Below are 23,252 nucleotides of genomic sequence, written 5' to 3' on the forward strand. Positions count from 1 at the left end.
AACTTTTTGCTGCTGTACCTAGAGACTGAGGTGAAATATATATATATATATATATTTATTTCACATACACACTGCTAAGAATTCTTCCCATTCAAGATAATCTTCTTATATCCACTCAGTCTTTCTCCCATCTGTCCTTCAAACTCTAACCACAGCAGCGAGGAGCTAAGGCAGAAACAAACTGAAGTCCTTCAAATGCTCTTATGGAGACAAAATGACAACACGCTAGTCCATTTGATAAATTGTTTGTTCAAGAAATTAGCTCTTTGTGAAAATGACCTTCAACAAACTAACCTGCCTCCCAGGTAACCTCGTTAGACACAACCCAGTATCCCCAATGAAGCCATTTCACCATTTTTACTGAGAACAATCACGATCCTGCTCATTGAGGTCAATTTAACAGAGTTACTTTGTGGGATTAATGACTGCAATATGTTTTGGGAAAAAGGAAAAAAAAAAAAAAACCTTCTCAAATGTTTGGAGAAAATGCTCCTTCAAATACTGGTCACTGCTGTGATACTCCTTGCCTCCTCCTATTGCCATCAACTTTGTTTCCTTCAGTAGAGTCTCAGATTGTGGGACCAATTTTAAACCCAAAGAAGGATGCTTCTCAGGAACATTTTCTCTGTCCTGCCCCTTATCTGTCTGAAGTAAAAATACAGACAAGAGAACCTGACTTAATGACTGTTGCCCAGACATAAAACACAATGGGAAAAATGGCAGAGGGCAGGAACTATAAGATGTCAGACATCGTGTGTCGTTTTGTGTACACTTTGTTTTATCTGCCTTGAGAGATCTGGTTTCTGATATCTCACCCCCCAAACTTAGAGCATCTCATCACCTTTCTTATCAAATTAGTACTCAGCATCTTTGGAGCAACTGAGCACCGAGGAAGGAGAGATCATTCAGAAACCTCTTTTGCAGTTGAAGCCAGCTTTCCCCATTTGTGGCTCCTACATGCTAATCAGCTCCCTAGAAACCTCCAATCCAATTCTCACCTTCTTGAAATCCTACTGTTTGATGCTGAGGAAGCAAACACTTGGAGGGGATCCAAATATGGGGCTTGTGTGGCCAATGGCAACATGTGTAAAAGACATAATCTTGAAAGAGTAAGTGGAAAATGAAAGAGAGACCTCAGAAAGCAATCTCAGGAGACAGGACAATCGTTGGTCTGACTTTATGTTCACAGCATGCCTGCTGCCTGCCAAAGGCTGCTACTCTCACGTGGTCTTTATCAGGCTGGTCCTACTGTTTTATCATGCTCTACCGCCAGGGAAAGAGATCGCAAATGTTTTCCTTTTGTGAAAATTCTCAAACTTAAAGGACTTAACTGCAAATTTATTTTGGCGATTTTTAACATTTTTGTCAATTTTAACATATAAATACAAGACAATTAAATAAATTGGAAAAGAAATATCGCAAAGACTAATCAGCACTCACAGAAGTGTATTACATTATGACTACAGTTAGTCTGGCATACAGCATTCACTTGAAATACATATGAAAGGGAACCTTAGTGAAAGACCTAACTAAAGGGTTTCAAAATGTTCCTAATAAGGACACAAAGCACTGCTCAAGCAGTTGTAGGTAGGAAGCAAGACAGACTCGCTATGACTAGGAGCAATAAGGGTTTGATACATATGGAAACAACAGCATTGCAGGATAGTTCACTGGTCCCAATAGCTGCTCCCCCTTGTCACTATACATTCATCAAGACAAGTATTTTAAAAAATAATTATAGCTCTGGCTGGGCCAGAGTGTACCAGGCATAACAATCAACAAAGTACCATGCAGTTGCCTTTTAAAGAACAGCAATATGATTCTTTTGATGTATATCTCTTTTAAAAAGTAATCCTACTCTACTCCCCTTTTCTGAAAGGCTCTGGGGATTTGAGAAGTGGCAGTGTATGTATCTCCTCCACATTCACGATCTTCCTGCCATATGGTCCAGATTATACTTCCATCCCTCTGTGTCACCAAGGTGTTAAGCTAAACATCCTGGTGCAGCTTCCATAATCTGATGATTAGGAATGAGGTCAGGAGATGGGTGTCGGTATTGGATGCTATGTACGGTTGTACAGCTGGTACCCTGAACAATGGTGTACCCAAGAGAGTGAATGAGGCTAAAGTATGGCCTTCACTCTGCCAAATCATGAGCCCACGACACTGTGTCTGCCCAGTGGGAGCACCTTTTTTAACTCACTCCAAGGCACTGTATGAGCTAATTGTGGCACTGTCTGCTTACATTTTTCCAGTCTGGCTGGCGTCATTATTTCTTGATTTCAGTGAAGGTCCTGTATTTCACATCCCATATAATCTCCAAAAGGAGGTTTAGAGTTCACTGAAACCAGCAACGATTTTCTGAATTATCACATTAGATGCAACAACACAACCACGATTCTACAAAGAAAGAAATTTACACAGTAGAAAATAAATACCAAAAATGCTGAAGTAAGATTTTTGACATGTGGATCACTAGAGTTTAGCTTATTTACAAGAAAGGCATGCACAACGAACTCACCAACAGGATGAAGTCAACAGTGACTTTCTGTGATGTTATCAATGATATATTAGCCTCTTTAAAAGAGGCTGCAAATAAACTGCTTTGATTTTGTTTTAAATGAGTCTTATTCTTAATGTGTTGTTTAAAACCAATCTTCTTTTAAAATGAAGGATAAGAAACCAAATCGCAAATGTCTTAGAACCATGGTACTATGTCTTGGTTTCCTCTTCCAATAGCAACCATTGCCCTCAATTAGCTTATGTTCATCCCAAAGTTGCTGAGTATAAAATTAGTTGATTTTATACAACTCACATTGTGTAAAAGGTAAGACTGGACATTTTCACACTGTCAAGCAACATGCTTTGATTTTAGGAAAAGGAATCACATTTGCTCAATAAAGTGTAAGCTTCCCCGCTTTGAAGTCCTTCTTAGAGCGATACGGTTTTTACCACTGCAGGAATCTTCTTTCTCATTAAATATATGCTGTTTTCCAGTGAAATCATGGAGGCACACATCTCCATTCTGAACACTGAAAGAAACACCATTCTTCTCTGTAGAAGTATTCCCTGTATAAGGAAAAACAAAACTGGTGTCATGAAGTATCCACAGAAAGTATTTTCAAAATAAACTTAAATGTTAGTTTATTCTTAAGTATGCACATGCAGATGAAGTATTTTTTAAAAACATATTTCTGGGGCTTCCCTGGTGGCTCAGTGGTAAAGAATCCACCTGCCAATGCAGGAGACACAGGTTTGATCCCTCATCTGGGAAGATCCCATATGCAACTAAGCCCGTGTGCCACAACTTTTGAGCCTGTGCTCTAGAGCCAGGGAGCCACAACTACTGAAGCCTGCATGCCCGAGAGCCCATGCTCCACAAGAGAAGCCGCCACAATGAAAAGGCCACACACTGCAATTAGAGAGTAGCTCCCACTCTCCACAACAAAAGAAAAACCTGTGCAGCAATGAAGACCCGGCACAGCACCCCCCAAAAAAAACATTAGTTAAAAATAAAACCAAAAGTAGATACAGACAAATGTGAACCAAAATTAGTTCTAGGCAATCTTTATTTTAAAAAGTTTTCTGATATATTGTCTTATTTTATTTACTTTTCATTCCTTTCCTTTCTTAAGACCAAAGTAAACAAAACAAATTGGAGAATCATTCAAAAACCACTTCCTATGGTAACTTTGTTAAAAATGAAATTGTAAAAATATGAAGCAAAGCAATATATTTGATTTTAAAAGGCCCAATTCCTAACTCTGGTTGACCATATACTGCAGTCAAGTACTAGAATATGTGTAATATAACCTGGGGTAATAGTCTGGTCTCCCCCAAAGGTTAAGAGAGATCCCGTACAAGGTTCTTGGATTCCTAAGAGTCCTATAAAATAAAACTCTGTAATAGAGAAATCCCGAGTGACAACAGTCCTGGCAAGAAAAAAAAAAATCATGTCTCGTACACTAAAATAGTCCCTCTGAGTCAGGATAAGACTGATTTCCAAGAAGAAACCACCGAGTACAACATCAAAGTCCAAGCCAGGGGAGCTGGGCCTCCCCAACTCCAAGCAGGCCCCGAACTCTGTGTGTATGTGTGCGTGTGTGTGTGTGTGTGTGTGCATGTGTGTGTGTGTGTGCATGTGTGTGTTGGGGGTGGGCACAGCTGCTGAGATCCTCCAGCTCTTTGGCACCATATTTCTGACAATGTAGAAAGCTAAATAATAAGCCCAACTGTTAATTCATGTCATAATTATACTAATAATAAGAGTTCTGAGAACCTTGTTAAGTATCATCTCATTTATCACTCTACAGCATGAGTGCTATTATTACCCCCATTTCACAGATGATAGAACTAAGGTTTCAGAAAGTAAATGCTTTGCTCAGGGTTACATGGCTCAGAAGTGAAAGAGTCAACATGTGATGTTTCTTTGAACTGTGAGCTTGTGGCCCTGTGTACTGAGTCAGATGGCTGCTAGTAACCCAGCCTCTGGGCTTCCCAGGTGGCTCAATGGTAAAGAATCCACTTGCACTGGAAATAAAAGCAAAAATAAACAAATAGGAGCTAATTAAAATTAAAACCTTCTGCACAACAAAGGAAACTATCAGCAAGGTGAAAAGACAGCCTTCGGAATGGGAGAAAATAGCCAATGAAGCAACTGACAAACAACTAATCTCAAAAATATACAAGCAACTCCTGCAGCTCAATTCCAGAAAAATAAACGACCCAATCAAAAAATGGGCCAAAGAACTAAATAGACATTTCTCCAAAGAAGACATACAGATGGCTAACAAACACATGAAATGATGCTCAACATCACTCATTATCAGAGAAATGCAAATCAAAACCACAATGAGGTACCATCTCACGCCAGTCAGAATGGCTGCGATCCCAAAGTCTACAAGCAATAAATGCTAGAGAGGGTGTGGAGAAAAGGGAACCCTCTTACACTGTTGGTGGGAATGCAAATTACTACAGCCACTATGGAGAACAGTGTGGAGATTCCTTAAAAAACTGGAAATAGAACTGCCTTATGACCTAGCAATCCCACTATTGGGCATACACATCAAGGAAACCAGAATTGAAAGAGATACGTGTACCCCAATGTTCATTGCAGCACTGTTTATAATAGCCAGGACATGGAAGCAACCTAGATGTCCACCAGCAGATGAATGGATAAGAAAGCTGTGGTACATATACACAATGGAGTATTACTCAGACATTAAAAAGAATACATATGAATCAGTTCTAATGAGGTGGATGAAACTGGAGCCTATTATATAGAGTGAAATAAGCCAGAAAGAAAAACACCAATATAGTATACTAATGCATATATATGGAATTTAGAAAGATGGTAACGATAACCCTGTATGCAAGACAGCAAAAGAGACACAGATGCATAGAACAGTCTTTTGGACTCTGTGGGAGAGGGACAGGGAGGGATGATTTGGGAGAATGGCACTGAAACATGTATAATATCATATAAGAAATGAATCGCCAGTCTAGGTTCAATGCAGGATACAGGATGCTTAGGGCTGGTGCACTGAGACCACCCAGAGGGATGGTATGGGGAGGGAGGAGGGAGGGGTGTTCAGGATTGGGAACACGTATACACCCATGGCGGAGTCATGTTGATGTATGGCAAAACCAATACAATATTGTAAAGTAAAAAAAAAATAATAATAATAAAAAATATGAAAAAAATAAATGATGTTAAAACACATGGAAGAAGAAACCATTTCATAGGTAAAGATATAATTTGATATTTAACAAAATTCATAGAGTTAATTTTAAAAGATAAAGATGTAGAAATAGTAAGGATATTGAAATTTAAGGAAAAGATATTCAACAAGCATTCTGGCTGAAAATAGTGAGTAAAAAACACCTTTCTTGACAAAAAAAAAAAAAAAAAAAAGAATCTGCTTGCAATACAGGAGACGGGGTGGTGGGTGGGGGTGTTGATCCCTGGGTCGGGAAGATCCCCTAGAGAAGGAATGGCAACCCACTCCAGTATTCTTGCCTGGGAAATCCCATGGACAGAGGAGCCTGGTGGGCTACAGTCCATGGGGTCACAAAGAGTCAGACATGACTTAGCAACAACTATAAATTAACCGTCTAAGGCATAACTGAAATATACAGTATTCACACAAACTAGATGATGGATATGGTTAACAAAGCCCCATCTCTGGGCACAGAGATAGGCAAATGACTGTCTGAGGCTGCTATTCTGAGTTAAGGCATTTTGGTTTGAGGACATTTTGGTGCAGGAACAACTTGACCTGGTATAATAAACAAACCATTGACCTTCCAGCTTCTTTTCCCTCATCCATCCCAGATCCTGATGTGTGGAATGAGGAGTCAAGGAAGTCTATCTGATATGCAAGTTACATGATATTAAACCTGTGGCCATTTTGGTAACCTAAAATGTACCCCACTCTCACTGTCAGCTGTCAAAAACAGCTGTTTCAAATCAACCATGTCAACTAGCTCTGCAAAAAGTGCTGCTTCCATCTGATCTCATTCCCCGAAGGATGGCAACATACTGATAGGCTAGGCAAGTGAGGCTTCATCTCTGAGTTCCTTCTAGAATATGGAAAAATCTGGTTTTAAGAGACCCAAACACTTCTATCCAAACCAATAGGCTTTACTGATAGGTTGTGATTCTTAGGATTCTTGATGATTTAGCTCACACCTCTGATTTCTCAACTTTGAATCTGGTTTGTCACACAAACTTATTAACCAGCCTTGATTGCTACTACATCTACTCTGTTTACCTACATTGAGTCACTCCTGCTATAGATATTTGACATAAAGCCCTGCTCTGCCCCTGGTATCTACAATAAAAAGCTAAGGCCCCATGGCAGCTCATCTTATATAGAAATGGTTCTCATCTTATACAGCAAGGGTTCTCCACAAGCAGCAAGGGGACAATGTTACCCCTCAGGGAGCATTTTTTCACAATATTGAGAGACATTTTTAGTTGTCACAACATGGGGTGAGTATGGGGGTACTACTGGTAGCTGGTGGGTGGAGACCAGAGATGTTGCTAGACATCCTCAAATGCACAGAACAGCCCCCCCCACAACAGAGTTATCTAGCTCCAAATGTTAACTGTGCCCAGGTTGAGAAACCTTAATTTAGAGGCATCCTTTTATTTTGCTATTTTATAAGTTTATACAAACCAGTGAGACCTCCCATCTTTGGGAGGCTGGAAAACTATTTGTTACGTATATGAACCTTCTCACAAATTTATCTGCATTTATTATACAAATAACTAATACCCTAGAATGATAAGTAAAGGCAAATTCTCCAGGGAAGGGGAAAGTATACCAGCATAATTTAAGTTTTTATAAAAATGAAGATATATTAAGAAGTCAAAAAGATAGATAAGTTTTTATGAGTAATGAACAGCTCAGTCTTACAAAGGAAAGAAAACACAAAGGAAATTTAAGCTAGAAATGTCAGAATTAATGAGTAAAAGAGGCACAACAGAAATCATCTGTATGTCTATTGGAGACAATTCATCTTTCAATACTGGATATCTCTATGGGGATTTGGGAATTGTCACAAGGCAGCCACACTGGGGCACAGAATGAACAAGATGATAAGCAAAAAGTAGGAATGTTCAGAAGTGTTGAAGATGTGTATAACTATAGATATACTAAAAAACTGATATAGTCTTACTATTTTAGGTACTGACTGCACAGAAAGACCATAAGAAGTCTTTGGGCAATACCTAAGTCAGGATTTGCCACATTAAAACTTTTAGGTCATAATCCATTCTCATCATGAAAAATTAAATCTTTAAGAAAAACAACCCTAAGGGGACATATGTACACCTATGCTTAATTCACGTTGATGTATGACAGAAATCAAAACAATATTTTAAAAGCAATCATCAATTAAAAATAAATATTTCTAAAAACCCTAAATCTTAAAAGTAAACTTGCTCTAAAATGAATAAATTTGGATGAATCAACTTTCTCTTTTACAAGGGAATTACATTTTGATCCAACAGTCATATATGTAGCTATTCACTTTGCTAAGCAAAAGTGCCATTAAAGGATAAAGCTGCTTTAATAAAACAAACACTAACTTGAGAAACAGTACATCGAGACATACATACCGTTCCCGCTGGCGAGTCCTGAGCAATCATTATTCACTAGCAGTGTGGTGGAGTGGGTGGAGTTACTGTTTGACTGTAAGGAATTTGAAGAGCTGGAGACACCTTGGTTTACAGTCTGCTTCTTTAAACCATTAGTAGCAGTCTTACTCCAGTCTATAGCAGGATAAGCATTATAGAAAAACAGGGCAGAATGTTGAAGTGCAAATGCAAGAGACACAGCGTAACTCTTTCTAGGAAATGATCTCTTGCTCTCAGATCTTATAGAGAATTCTTTCATTTAAGACTATATACATTTGTCCTTTAAATGACTCACTGGTCAAAAGTAACCTATATTCTCTCAGAATTAAAGGCCAGGCTAATTTGATTATGTCTATAAATAGTCACTGAATTAGGTAATATTTCAAAGTCAAAGACTATCTTGAAAAGAACATGGATCGACCTGCTGTGATGACTCATGGCTCTTAAATCCAGGCAAATGATTGAACTCTAGATACTGCCATTTTCTGATCTTGTGCAACCAGACCTTTGCAATACAGCAAAGTCTGCATTTGTGGGCAATATTTATTCGAAAGGAATTGAGATTTTCAAAGAGTACTTCATTTTTCTTATTTTCTTAAAAATGATCTATTTGCTATACAACCCAGAAGGGCACAGCTGAAAATAACTTCAAAGTAATCAAATGTATGCTAAGACTTTTATGTAAAGTCTGGCCCAATAACAAATAAATGAAGTCACTGACAACCAGGATCTGTGGAGAAAACGTTGAGTCAAGATTTTAAAAATTAGGAAGGTAAATGTGAAAAATTACTCTGGACAAATGGAAAACATACACTCAAAGGGAAATGAATTCTAAACATTTCACTGCTGCTTCATTGCAGAAGCAGCCAGGCCATTAATTATATTGCTAAGTTCCCAGATATGACAAATTTTTTAATTCACTAGGTTTTTTTCCATAATGTTCACACTGGATATTTCCTGTTGAGCAGGTTCCATTCATTGATTTCTAGATCCGATATTCCTCTGGCATTAATTGCTTTGGATCTTAACGTATGCAATCTCTTCCTCACGATTTAAGAAAAGGAGAGAAAGTAAGGTAAATCTTTACCAGAATTTTCAGCCAGTCGTAACTTTCCACAACACAGATATCGCCTCCACTGCTTTCTGACATTCTCTTTTGCTACACAGTAAAAGACGAATATGAAAAATCCTATGGGGTGGGGGGAAATACAACACAATGAATTCCAAACTGAGACCTGAATGTCATGAGCTTACTTCACACAATGATAGAATCTTTGGCAGCTATAGGAAAAATGAAATTTTACAGATTGAAAATCAAGCCCAAAGTCCTGGGAAAGTTTGCTATCAAAAGGCATCCTGGGAGAACTATCTTTGTAAGATTAAAATAATATATTTATAAAAAGAATGATCATTTCATACTTCCAAAATTTACCTCTCTGGTCTCTTACATCCTGTCCTTAGCCTTCCCTATCTTTGCCAACAAAGGTCTATACAGTCAAAGCTATGTTTTTTTTCCAGTAGTCATGAACAGATGTAAGAGTTGGACCATAAAGAAGGGTGAGCACCAAAGAATTGATGCTTTCGAATTGTGGTGCAGGAGAATACTCTTGAGAGTCCCTTGGACAGCAAGGAGATCAAACCAGTCAGTTTTAAAGGATATCAACCTGGATACTGATTGGAAGACTGATGGTGAAGCTGAAGCTTCAATACTTTGGCCACCTGATACGAAGAGCCCTTTCATTGGAAAAGGCCCGGATGCAGGCAAAGACTGAAGGCAAGAGAAGGGGACAGCAGAGGATGAGATGATTGGATGGTATCACTGATTCAATAGAGATGAGTTTGAGCCAACTCCAGGAGATGGTGAAGGACACAGAAGCTTGGTATGCTGCAGTCCATGGGGTTGCAAAGAATTGGACACGATTTAATGACTGAACAATGACAACAATCTTTGTTGTTGAAGTACAAGCCATCCACCCAGGAGACCAGCTCAGACCTAGGATCAGCCAGCTAAAGAATGTCTCTGGCCATGTAGCTCTATAATGATTGAGTCATGAGCCACTGCAGTCCCTGACCTTCCACACACCCTGAAAGGATTTCAGGCTGGAGATCGGGAATGAGGTGCCCTATGCTCTGGAAAAACTGGTAGAACAGGCCTTCAGATAATTTGGTATTTTCAGGAGAAAATTTTATGAGGTAGCTTCTTACATTTTCCCACACTTAGAAAAGCACTAAAAACACTAAGATATCTGGACCTTATGACAAGCAGTAACCTTCTGCCAAGATGTGTGGTTGACTGTGTGTATGTCCACCTCCCTTGCCATACCTTTTCTGATCAGTTCTTCAGAGCTACCTGAGCGGCCATCTCCCAAGCTGTAGTCCCCCAAAGAAAATGGGAGCTCACAGCTCTCGCACTGTGCTTTTTTTACTTCTGTCCATGGCTCCCACCTCCCCATCCCTCCATATGTGTCATCAATTTCCAAGTTCTGTCAATGCCGTCTCCTCCTTTGTCTCTCATCCCTCAGCTCACCTCTCCGGTCCACAGCCACGTCCCTTCCCTGGGCCCTCCCCTCTTTCTCCCAAGCTACCACAGACCTCAAGAGGCCCTCAGGCTCTGCCTCCCCCTCCCCATCGCAGGCAGGTGCAGGGCTCCCCATGCGACCCCTTGCTACCACTCCTCAAGGCTTTGAAAGCAAATAAATATTAGCTGGATGAATGGACAAACTCTGAATCCTCCTTTGCCCCAAACCCCAATCTATCTACTTAAAAGACCTTCATTTTAAAATATCAGGTTTGCTTTTAGTCAGGTGCATGTGCCCACTCTGAAGACTGACATCTCAAATAATGCGTATCTTTGTCCTCCTGCCACCCTGGGCAGCTACACTTGGTTGCATTAGGGGAGAAGCAGCACAGGTGAGAGACTAAAATGGGGGTACTCGTGGCCCAAATCAGAACCTGTACACATCTTTCCTTTACAGGAAAGTCCTGTGAATTAGGGTTTAGTTCCCTTTTACAAATGAAACAGTATGTTCCTTCTGTCCATTTGTATTCTAATGAGAAGTCATTCTGGGGAAATAAGAAAGGGGCAGGCTCATTTTCTACCATAAGTATGTGAGGGTGCTTTCAGGTTTGTGATCAGTATGAATTGGGCATATATCTTTTCTCTTTAAAAATAAGTGTCTCTTAGCATGCCACTGTTGGCAAATAAAACTTTTCTACAATAAGTAACACAACATCTGGATATACAAGTTCAGAAATTGTACACTGTAGGTAAAAATGAAGACAGTGCATGTAACCAACAAGCACATTCACTGGCTTCCTCCAAATAAAATAAGCCAAATTAGGCACTTGAATTCTATCTCAAGTTAATGAACTACTGCCTAGATAGAACTACAGGCGGATGCTATGGGAGCTAAAAGCCACTAGGAAAAGATGAAAACAAGCCGATGAGAATGCAGTTAAAAGGCTTCCCAACGAAAGATTTGGAATAAAAGACAACCAAGGGATAAGAATGCTTATTATCAGTTCAGTTCACTCAGTCATGTCCAACTCTTTGCAACCCCATGGACTGCAGCACGCCAGGCTTCCCTGTCCATCACCAACTCCTGGAGCTTGCTCAAATTCATGTCCATCGAGTCGGTGATGGCATCCAACCATCTCATCTACGCAAACCTATTAGTTTGCTTGGCTTTTAATGTCAAAGTGCGTTCATTAAATATTAGTCACAGCTGACAACTCTTTTATAAAGCTGATCTAAAAGAATGAGTGTGGTTCCCTGGTGGCTCTGTGGTAAAGAATCTGCCTACAATGCAGGAAACATGGGTTTGATCCCTGGGTCGGGAAGATATCCTGGAAAAGGAAATGGCAACCCACTCTAGTATTCTTGCCTGGGAAATCCCAGGACAGAGGAGACTGGTGGGCTACAGTCCATGGGGTCACAAAGAGTAGGACAAAAGCGTCAACAAAAGAATGAGTAATTTGCTTTTGTAAAGAGTACAGAGGAAAAGGGTTCCCAAATGACTGCAGCTGGGCTTCATTAAACGGGCAGCTCCAAGGTCAACGGCCACACACAGAGCCTGGCTTGTCCACTGTATATCTAGACAGAGGAACTGCACGGGGATTAGCCACTGGGCCAGGCTGCTGCCACTGACTTCTCGCTTATCACTCTCCTCAAATCAAATGCAGGCAGAGGAGCTCAGAGTGGCGAGCTCCTGGGGACAGTTATGGTATGTGTACTTCTCTGTATGCATGTTCTATTATACTTCAGTAGCAAAATTAAATGAAAAAAAGATAAGGAACCAGCTGAAGGAAGAGTGACTGCCTCTCCCAGAAACAGTTATGGTAGGTTCCCCTTGATATCCTTGTTCCCTCCCAGGAGGCAGGGATGGTAAGGAGGGAAAGGGACTACTTCTTGAATTTAGTGAATTCAGCCTTTCTTCCAAGGATCTCAGAGCACCCTTTCTCAAAGATAAATCTGTTTTTTATTTTACTTGATTTTTTTTAATTGGAGTATGAATGCTTTACAATATCATGTTAGTTTCTGCTGTACAACAATGTGAGTCAGCCAGATGAAGATATATGCTGCTGCTGTTTAGTCACTAAGTAGTGTCTGACTGTTTGTGACCCCATGGACTGTAGCCCACCAGGCTCCCCCTGTCCATGGAATTCTCCCGGCAAGAATACTGGAGTGGGTTGCCATTTCCTCCTCCAAGGGGTCTTCCTGACCCAGGGATCGAACCTGGGTCTCTCACATTGCAGGCAGATTCTTTACCATCTGAGCCATCAGGGAAGCCCTACAAATACATATATCCCCTCCCTATATCTTAAGCTACTTTGCAGACACTCCAACTTTTACTTGCAATATTTTTCAGTTCAAATGAGTCATCCAGTGTTTATTTTTTGCTGTAGAGCTTACCTTGTAAGGTATTGAAGATGGCAAAGAGATACATGAAGATGACATTAACTGGTCCCCAGGCAAAGAAGGCGAAGCCCCAAGTAATTCCTAGTAAAAATGTAAGGCCAGCGACGCTCCTGAGGTCTTGAATACTGGTTTTCCTCTGGGCTCCCAGTTGCTTCTTCCTTTTAATTCGACAAAGCTGAACCAGGACCACAATGAACATGCTGACGTTCAGCAAAAATATCACACAGAAATACCCCACAACCGTGATATAGAATACAGCATTGCTGTTGATCCAGCAACTGGAATTGGGGGGAAAAACAGGGAAAACATGTTTTGGTTTTTTCTTGCTAAAATATGGTTCAAAATGGTAACAATGAACCTATATTGTTTTACTGAAACATTATCCTACAAGCACAAAATTTAAAAAAGGATAAAACCTCTGATCTCCATAGCCACTTAACAGCTCTAGGGGAAGAAATCCAAGAGAGTTTATTGTAGGAAATCTGGTGATTGAAAGTATTTTTAAAATATTATTTGAAAACACTAAAAGATTTTATCCTCTTTTGATCCTCGTAAGTCTATTCCATGAATCTTTACTAATATAGTATAGCTCGTATTTTATTTTTATCAGAGGCTTATAAAAGTATTTTTGAAATATAATTAAATTTTTAAATACTTAAGTAGTAGCAGATGGTGGAGCCTGGTGGGCTGCCATCTACGGGGTCGCACAGAGTCGGGCACGACTGAAGCGACTTAGCAGCAGCAGCATGACTTTCCTAACTAGCTGATCTCTTTACATATATAACTGCAAAGTCTGCTGTAAATACTACTGGATTTTATTAGGATGAGACACCTGATATGCTGATTAGATCCTCCATTTTATTGGAGAATTCTGCTTTCCAATTCACTTAAAATTTCGTGTGGGGCTTTGTACTCACAAGTCATCAGGTGACCCGTTGGGGAATTTCCCATAGGATCCAAGCCCATAGTTATCTGGAGATATAATCAGGATGATGGCCACAACCACAGCTGGGATGCCTGGGAGATAGGAAACACTGATCACACATAGTTCTAATAACTAAAGGTGGTGAGAAAAAAGAGTGGAGATTTTCTGTTTTCTTCTGAAATAGCATAGCAATTCATCACACCCAGTTTCTCTGCCTCCCAGCATGTGGGTGTATGTGGCCTAGGTCTTGTCCAATGGACTATGGACAGAAGTGATTTGCCCCCCCTCTAGGCCTAGACTATAAAACCACTTGTGAGATTCTCTACTCTCTTCTCCCCAGTTCAGGTCAATCTTGGAAGTCCTGTCCTGAGACAGAGTCTCTAGCAGCTTGGATCCTGAACAACCACAGACCAGAGACCCCCTCCACTCCTGCTAACTAGACCACAAATGAGTAAGAAGGAAATGGCAACCCACTTACCCTTACCCACCTGGAATGTAATTTTAAGGGTCAGGTGGCAGGCAAACTCCAAAATGTAAACCAAAGAATTAACCCAGTAACTTCTGGAAAACCTTCTGTTATGAATCCCAATGTCCTCAACTGATTATCTGGAATCTGCTGATGGACTGAGAAGCCTGCCCTAGTTATTTGGGGGTGTTGATTGCCACCACTGGCTCTCTCAAGGGCCCAGGGCACTTCCATTAACAGGAAGCATAATGAGGAGTCTCCTCTTTCCTTATAGTGGCCTTGCACTGAGGAGTCCTTTTCAGCCCTCCAGCCCACCATCCCCCACCCCATGCCGACATCTTACACTCTGTGCACACAGACCAGCCTGACATCCAATCTCAAGACTCTGGTAAATAAGACAGCTACCTGGTACCATCTAACATGATATTTCATTAAATTCTTTTGTATTTGGACATTATGGAGACATTGACATATGGTGACTTTCTAAGGGAGACTCCTTCCTAAAAATAAAATATTGAGGGTGTGGAGCTTGTCCTTGACAAGGGAACCTGATGTTTCTGAATTCTACAAAGAAGACAAAATCCATGCCCAAGATCAGAAGCAGTGACTTATTTTTCTGGGAATAAGTGACATATCTTGTAGAAAGGTGTTGTTCTGTACCTTTCACAAAGATATAACAACAGGCAAGATGACAAGGGAGGTAATCTGTTGTGTAGGGAATATGTGAAGGAATATTTAGCCTGAAGAAGATGGAGTCTGAGAGGAGTGGCAGCTCTAATGCAGTGGAAGGGTATGCCTTGGAGATTAGAAAGCCAGCCTCAGCTGTTCTTGAGCTGTGGGAATTAAGGTAAATCACGTCTTCACCTGGTATTAGCAATAACCGCCCGCACCTTGGGGCTTTCAGGATCCTAGTTCCCTGACCAGGGATTGAACCCAGGCCTCCTGGCATTGGAAGTGCAGAGTCCAAACCACTGGACTGCCAGGGAATTCCCCTGGCTTATTTTTTATGGGGTTACTTGTGTGAAAATACATCGAGACATAAAGTATTATACATAATGTTATATATTACTTGTTGATTATCTAAAGGACTCCTCAGCGGAAGTGTCAGCTTATTTTTTTTTTTTCCTGAGAGAGCAAAACCAAGACCGATGGGTAAGTGCTACCAGAGAGCCAAGTGAACTTAATGGAAAATCAGAACTGTAGAGCTTTAGAAAATGGTCACTGGCTGTCTTGTAAGGTATTAAAAATAAGACAAAAGGTCCAAAATTGAGTTGCTTATGCTAGCCACAGTTCACCGAAGTGAGACTTAACTCCATCACAGCTTTGGCTCTCCCAGAAATGGAATCTTAAACCAATCAATCAGAAATTGCTAGTTAGGTAACCTGTCACTAGTTAGGTAACCTGTCTGAGAGACCCCAGAAATCCCCAGAGGAAAGTAAGCTTGCAATAACCAACCCGCTTTTTTGCCCAGAGTGACTTCCTTGTTCCTGCTTCCTTCTGCCTATAAAATCTTTCATTTAGTACAGCTCCTCAAATCTCCTTTCTGTCTGCTAGACGGGATGCTGCCCAATTCATGAAGTATTCAATAAAGCCTGTAAGATCTTTCAAAGGCACTCATTAGAATCTTGTTTTTAATTAAAGTAATGAGCTCCCCAATAATAGAAGTATTCAAGCAGAGGTCAAATTATCTTTAGTCAAAGCTAAGTCAAGTCCAGGAGGTTCCTACATTTGGCGGGGAGCTGAATGAAGAACTCTTCAAGATCTTCGGGCATCTAAGATTTAGTGACCAACAACCAACAGGTGGCATAATCAGGAATACTGGGCTGGTGTGGTGATGAAGTTACATTAGACTTTATCTGTATGTTCTCTCTCTCTGCCCTGCTAAGCACACAGCTGTGTATGTGCGTGAATCTGGGAGGTACAGAGCAGCGTGAGGCTAGTTGGGAACTCAAGAACGGACTGACTGACCTCATCATCACCAAGCTAATATTTTCAATTGACTGAGCATCTTCTGTGTGCCAGCCCCAGTTCTAGTCGCTAGAGATACAAAAAAGATTCACAGCCCTAACCTCAGAGTGTTGTGGTCATAACCAATCAAGCATAAATATACAGGTGTTCTAGAAATAGACTTGACGAGGCTCCTCTTTGGGCAATGAAACATGAAAAGAAGAATAAAACTGTTTTAGAAACCTGCCAAGTGTGACCTGCTTCATCAATGTCTCTCTCTGATTAAAAATCAAAACACTGGAGAAAAAGCAGGAAAAGCCCAGGCAATGTGTGAGCAAAAATAATACATACCCCAACCAAAAATGCAGAATTTAAGGATGTATTTTCGGATGTAAGTATTAAACACTTTGACAAGGGCCAGGTACATATGGAATGCTTCCAAGCCCATCCATGTGAATGAAACCAAGAGAAAATAATGCAGAAATACAGCCACTGAGATGCAGAGGCCTCTTATGTCATACAAAGCAATCCACGAGTCCAAGAGGAACACCAGGTTCAGCAGGAGCAGGGCTGCACACAGCTGGATGAGGATTTTGGAAGGGTAATCCCTCCGGATCTTTCTAAAAGGAAAGGACAAGAAAAGAATTAGCATCACAGCCTGCTGATGCTTATGTGAGCTAGCATATCTGAATTTAAAGTGATTTATTTTTATTCTTTGGTGACTGTCTATATGCATAAATTTCTTCTCTTTGAATGCATGTCTGTATGTGTGTGTGTGGTGCGTGGGTGGAGGCATTACAACTAACGATAGCAACAAAGAAAAAATCTAAACGGAATCATCTGCGATAACCATGTGGAAATTTTATGTTTATATTTCTATGGAATCTTTAACATGCTGACTACTGACCCAGCCTTTCAAATAGTATGTAGTAGAATCTCATGAGCACCCACCCCCATTTCTTCCAAACTCCTGGAAGCACTGCTGCTTCTCATACAATAGGCTCCTCTATTCAGATCTTCAAAACATAGCCAGATTCTCCTGTTATTTTATGTTACTAGTTAAAATGAGATCATGGAAACAAGAGTTCAAACTATAGCTAAATGAAACAGGGAAAGGAAAATACAGCTAATTGATGACATGTACATGTTTACGTGTGTGAAATTAGATCTGGTGAGATCATTCTGAGTAATGGCTGGCCTTATAGTAATTTAGTCTCATTAATCCTTCCAACGGTCCACTAGAAGATCTGTACTCACAGCTGGACCCTAAGTTTGGCACTAAAAGTGAATTTGTGCATTTCCTGATTAGTGTCCAAAAATCTAAATCCCAGAACTTATATACTGTTTCATTTTAAAAAGGTGGTGGTGGTGGGGGGTGGTTCCATGGTAGCTCAGCTGGTATAAGAATCTGCCTGCAATGCAGGAGAACCTGGTTTGATTCCTGGGTTGGGAAGATCCCCTGGAAAAGGAAATGGCAATCCACTCCAGTATTCTCACCTGGAAAATCCCATGGACAGAAGAGCCTGGTGGGCTACAGTCCATGGGGTCGCAAAGAGTCAGACAAGACTGAATGACTAAGCACAAACAAATGTAAAAAAAAGTGCCTATATTTCCTTTTCTTCTGACAGAATTTATTGGAATCCCGCCCCCGCCCCCCACAAAGTAACCAAAGGGACCATTCTGATAAGCCAAGCAGATGCTGTCATCTGGAATGTCATTCTTTCTTTGACCTACAAAGCTGCACTCAATTTGTATCTATATTTTTCAGGGAGGCTTGATATCCTTTATTCTTCTTCATCCCCACACCCATTAATGTATTTAATCTTTTGTGTTTGCTTGATATAATTTAGAAACTTAATATATTAAACACAGCTCTTCTGCTGTATATGGAGCTATGGCCTGTTTCACATTGAAGCTCTTGTTTTTCGAGGTCTGCATCTATCTTTCATTTCTCACTTAATGTCAACTAGGTACCAAGCATCATTTTAGGGTACAAGGATGATTAAGACACAACTTCTGCCTTCAGTGAGTGTACAAACTATTAGAAGTAAGTAAGTATGTAAACCAAAGTCCCATGAAGTTTCACATATACATGGCCCCACTAGAGGGGTGGACAGGGTAAGCTAGGCCAAGGAGCACTTATTTAATACATTTTGGCCACTGAGGTGACCACTACATCATATAATCCAGTTTCCAGTTGTGGATACTCACTCAAAGGCTATGTAGGTTACAAGAGTAACTGACAGAAAAATTGATGAAAGCCCACAACCAATATAGGTAATAAATGTTAGGGCCATCATCTGAGCTGGTGGCAAGGATGTTCGAGACAAGTCCTGGAAAAGAAAATATTGCTTTCAAGACCAAATATTTTAAAATAAATGACACAGTTATAATTTACATTATTGGATAGTCTAAGATTATTCAACAAGCCTACAAGGTAGGCATAATTATTATCATCCTGTTGAGATAATAAAAAATGAGACCCAGAGAGGTTAAGTAATTTGCTCAGGGTCACAAAGCTACGAGGTAGAGGAGCCAGAATCCAGATCTGGCTGACTTCAAAGCCTATGTATTTGATCATTACATTATGGTGCTCTGCAGAAGCCCCAGGCTAGGAGCCTAAAGATGTGAATTTGACTTCTGGCTCTTACATTTCTCAGTCTACGACTGTGGACAATTACCTCACAAACGAGTCTTTAAAAATGACAATAAAAACACCCCATTCTACCTATACTGTAGGATTGTTGGGGAGATTAAATAAGAGAACTTATGTCATGTTTTATAAAAATTTTAAAGTACACTGCCAACTAAACCATTTTTATTACCCATTTTAATCTGAATTCCCTAGCCCTCCTATAGCTATTTTAAAAAGAACTTAAATGTAAAATTAGAATAAGAAAAAATACTTTGTTCAAATATTTTTCTTCAAGTATATATGCATATTAGAAGAGTCATTTCATTGGTCTTTAACTTTGCCACAGTATCATGAAATCTGTTGCTCTATCAAGTCATCGACCAGATAAGACTTCATAGCACAATGCCCAGCTACCCCTCAGACCCAGAATCTAAGGCCAGGCAAAGTGGGGATGTTACCAGCAGAACGCCGAAGCTTGTAAGGTGGCTGCAGGTACAGGTGGTCTCATTCAGCCTCCTGTCTTTGACAGAGCACCCATCAGATGACCAGCCTCCTCTGCCACCTAGGGGGCATGGGAAAGAGTCTCTGTCCCTGCAGAAAGGCCACTGCACCAATCACTGCTCCTTCCTCCCCATTCCCCTTCCCCACTCAAGACTTTGAAAAAGTTAGGTCTGGAACCTACCATTTCTGCCCAAGTCCCAAAACACACATCTCACTGTTAAGTCATCCTGTAACAGAAGGACACATTACCAATAATTTATCCAACTGAAAAAAACTGAAAAGCAATTAGAAAAAAAATGACATTTGGACATTTCAGAATCTCATTCTTGATTTTAGGGGAGTTCTTATTTTATATGGGTCTCTAGAAGGCAGTGAGTTTCATATAGGTCAGCACTTTTTAACCTCAGCCATCGGGAGCAGCAATTGCCTTGTGTTAAAAGGCACATTCTGATTCACTGGGTCTGGGGTGGACCCAAGAGTCTGCATTCTAGCAAGCTCCCAGGGGAGGCTGATGCTGCAGGTCTGCAAACCATACTCTGAGCAGCGAGGTCACAGATGATGCTCAGTGAACTGGACCTTGCAAGATGCTTTCTCTTTGGAGGTGAGAATCAGACCTGGAGCCACAGATCTAAATGCACTGAAAATTGGCAATAAGAGCTTGCTTTTTACACTGCTCCTTCCTAGAAAGTAGGAGGGCAGTTATTAGGCACGCTCAAACCCTATGAGCATGATTCTAGTCTCACACACAGCCCTAACTGGGTCTAAGGTGCTGCTGGACCAACTTTTTTCAGGCTAAGTTGCACAGGGAGTTTGCATGAAGTGTCTCTAGTCAAGGCACTGACCAGACAGGCCCCTCCCACCTGGCTTGGGTCGATATGCTTTAAGGTAACTGTCACGTTTCTTGTCAAGTTCTTGACTGTCAGGTTCGCAACGCTTGAGGAAATGACATAGCTGATCAGAGAGAGGTTCTCCAAGGCAGGGTCCTAGCATATCAAAGAATCAACAAGATGGCAAGAGAAAATGAAATGTTATTAGACAATTTTAGAGTTAGAAGGGACCCTAGTTAGTAGTTTAGTCACTAAGTCCTGTCCAACTCTTGGCGACCTCATGAACTGTAGCCTGCCAGGCTCCTCTGTCCATGGGATTCTCCAGGCAAGAATACTAGAGTGGGTTGCCATTTCCTCCTCCAGGGGATCTTCCTAATCCAGGAATCGAACCCGGGTCTCCTGCACTGCAGGCAGATTCTTTACTGACTGAGCTATGAGGGAAGCCCAGAAGGGCCTAAGGACTATTTAATCAATATTGTTTATTTTACTACCTAGGTCAGGAATTCAGGGACAGGGAGTAAAGTGACTTCCCCAAGGACCCAATGAGAAGCAGAGCTTGTTTCACTATAGTATGATCTAAAAACTGAGTTAAATTTCATAGATTGATGTGAGACCCTCATGAATCTTAAAAGGAACATAACATTAAGCCATTTAAACCGTGTTCCCGAGCAAGTTACCTAACCTCTCTATGCCTCTATGTCCTCATCTGTAAAATGGGGATAATGGTTTAACAGTTTCTCCCTCACAGAGTTGTTGAGAGGATTAGAGTTAACATTTCTAAGTGTTTATGATACTGCACAGCAATTGATAAATACTTTGTGTTGGTTATTGTTATTTATCCTCAACAGCATCATTAGGTCTTGTTTTAAAACAAACTACAGCTTTTCAGCAATCCATCTGACTTATAGTAGACTAAAGAATGGGCTTCCCAGGTGGCACTAGTGATAAAGAAGCTGCCTGTCAATGCAGGAGACATAAGAGATGTAGGTTTGATCCCTACAGGGGGTCGGGAGATCCCCTGGAGGAGGGCATGGCAACCCACTCCAGTATTCTTGCCTAGAGAATCCCATGGGCAGAGGAGCCTGGCAGGCTACTGCCCACAGAGTTGCACAGAGTCAGACACAACTGAAGGGACTTAGCATGCATGCCTGGTTAAGAATACTGGAGGATTATAAGAATTAAAACTCCTCCAGTCTCCCCAGAATCTAAACCAAGAGCAATTAGAGGCAACTTTACCTGAAACAGGGCAGGAGTTTCAAAAAAGTTGAACTGCACCCTGGAAGCCAGCTCCACAGCATCAGCTGGTAAATGACTCATCAATGATGAAGGCAAAGTAATAACGCCAATACTGTTCTCAGGAGCCTCAGCTTCCAGAGAAACCTGAAAATGAAGTAAAAGATTATAAAAATGTCTGGGGCTCGTATAATGAGGAGAGGGAAAACACAAGTAATTAAGATGGAGGGTCCTATAAGGGCATTTATTTGTAGTGTTTCTATGTACAATTGGTTCTGGTTTCTCCGATTACTATGGAATTAGAGGCTGTGTAGGGAGATGTGATAGGGAGATGAGGCCTTGGAGCAGGAGAGAAAACATTTCATGGGTAAAGGATACACAGAAATAATCAGAAAGTGCAGGATATTATTTGTCAATTATATCTCAGTAAAGCTTGGGGGAAAATAAAGTTCAAGATAACCACAGAGCCCAGGGAGACGACAGTAGCCAACATACCAATTTAGTGACCTGTTAGGGCAAAGTCACTGTAGAACCACATGCACAAAATTTGTAAAGGGAAGACTACCAAAACGAAGTTAAAAGGCAAGACTTGGTTTTACTCGCATGTTTTCAGCAGCCCCACCTACCCATCCCTCTAATAGGTGGATAGAAAACACTAGAAGCAGGATTGATATTCAGCATCACTCTTTCAATAGGTTAAAATATTGAAATGGGTTGAAAAGTAGGGACACATTTGGTGTCCCTGCTCTCTCCCAACTGCCTAGAACCCACTGGACACCTCCCCCACTTCCCCCCAAACTTCCACAATCCAGTTGCTAAAGGGTTAACACTGGGCACAGTGAGGACCTCTGAAATCTTGCTCCAGCCAATGTCCTTCTTTTGATTCTGTGATGCCTCATTGTTCTAGATGCTAAATATTTTGAATATCACCCATGAGTATAAACAGCAATGGCCTTAATCATGAAGTACATGAGGACTATAATCATATAAAAGAAAAGGTCTTTTCTACAATAAATTAGGATGTACCTGAAGATTTGCAGGGTCTTGGGCAGCGAAAGTAGTTGTGTCAAAATTACTGGCATTCACTCTGATCACAGCCAGAGCCAAAGAAGGGGAGGTCAGACTTATGGTCTTGGTTGAAAAATTCAGCTGTAAGCCAATGTCATCCACTACTTTTAGCAATCTGTAAAGAGAGGTAGCAGTTCAAATTCAGCACTCAGAATTGTTTTCCCCAGTGAAAACAGAATACAGGAAAGCAACTTAACAAGTCATTACGAACCTCATAAGTGGGAGAAAAATACTTGGGTTTAATTAATCATCTAGACGCATCATTATTATTAGAAGATCCCCTCTCATGACCATATCAGTGTGCTAAGTCATACCTTTGGGCCAAAGGGGCCAGCAAGGTGGGCGGAGAATGAAGGAGTTGGCTGACTTGGTTTATCATTTGTCCTGCGAGGTTAGGCTCCAAGCTGCCTAAGGACAGAGCCCACTCCATCCGGGACACTTGGTTTTCAAGATCAGAAACACTGATGCTGCTGGTGTGAACAATTTCTGTAACAAGAGAACCAAATCACTTTATGAACACATAATGGAAAAATCACTCATAAAGAAACATACATAGACTCTGTGACCTGGAAAACCCAACCCCCGGTAT

At 40.8% G+C, this 23,252-nt stretch overlaps 1 protein-coding gene across 36 annotated transcripts in view; it reads right to left on the reverse strand.

Moving 5' to 3' along the window:
* Positions 1-1,317: 1,317 nt before the first annotated feature.
* The window catches only part of ADGRG2 (adhesion G protein-coupled receptor G2), a 131,230-nt gene continuing 109,295 nt past the window's right edge, over positions 1,318-23,252 (reverse strand). For 26 of the 36 annotated variants that reach the window (XM_060407697.1, XM_060407701.1, XM_060407690.1 and 23 more), the window contains 13 exons: positions 22,978-23,149; positions 22,622-22,778; positions 21,599-21,742; positions 20,396-20,518; positions 19,717-19,762; positions 19,493-19,596; positions 18,611-18,732; positions 16,751-17,019; positions 13,979-14,078; positions 13,056-13,339; positions 9,231-9,332; positions 8,126-8,278; positions 1,318-3,069 (listed from right to left, as the gene is read on the reverse strand). In XM_060407697.1, coding sequence (XP_060263680.1) covers positions 2,885-3,069; positions 8,126-8,278; positions 9,231-9,332; positions 13,056-13,339; positions 13,979-14,078; positions 16,751-17,019; positions 18,611-18,732; positions 19,493-19,596; positions 19,717-19,762; positions 20,396-20,518; positions 21,599-21,742; positions 22,622-22,778; positions 22,978-23,149 — 1,961 coding nt within the window. In that variant the 3' untranslated portion in view covers positions 1,318-2,884. The remainder of the gene's footprint in view (positions 3,070-8,125; positions 8,279-9,230; positions 9,333-13,055; positions 13,340-13,978; positions 14,079-16,750; positions 17,020-18,610; positions 18,733-19,492; positions 19,597-19,716; positions 19,763-20,395; positions 20,519-21,598; positions 21,743-22,621; positions 22,779-22,977; positions 23,150-23,252) is intronic. The other 10 variants (XM_060407710.1, XM_060407707.1, XM_060407712.1 and 7 more) reach the window with 1 other exon arrangement.

The sequence above is a fragment of the Ovis aries genome, chromosome X, assembly GCF_016772045.2.
Source record: "Ovis aries strain OAR_USU_Benz2616 breed Rambouillet chromosome X, ARS-UI_Ramb_v3.0, whole genome shotgun sequence".
NCBI classification, from domain to species: Eukaryota; Metazoa; Chordata; class Mammalia; order Artiodactyla; family Bovidae; genus Ovis; species Ovis aries.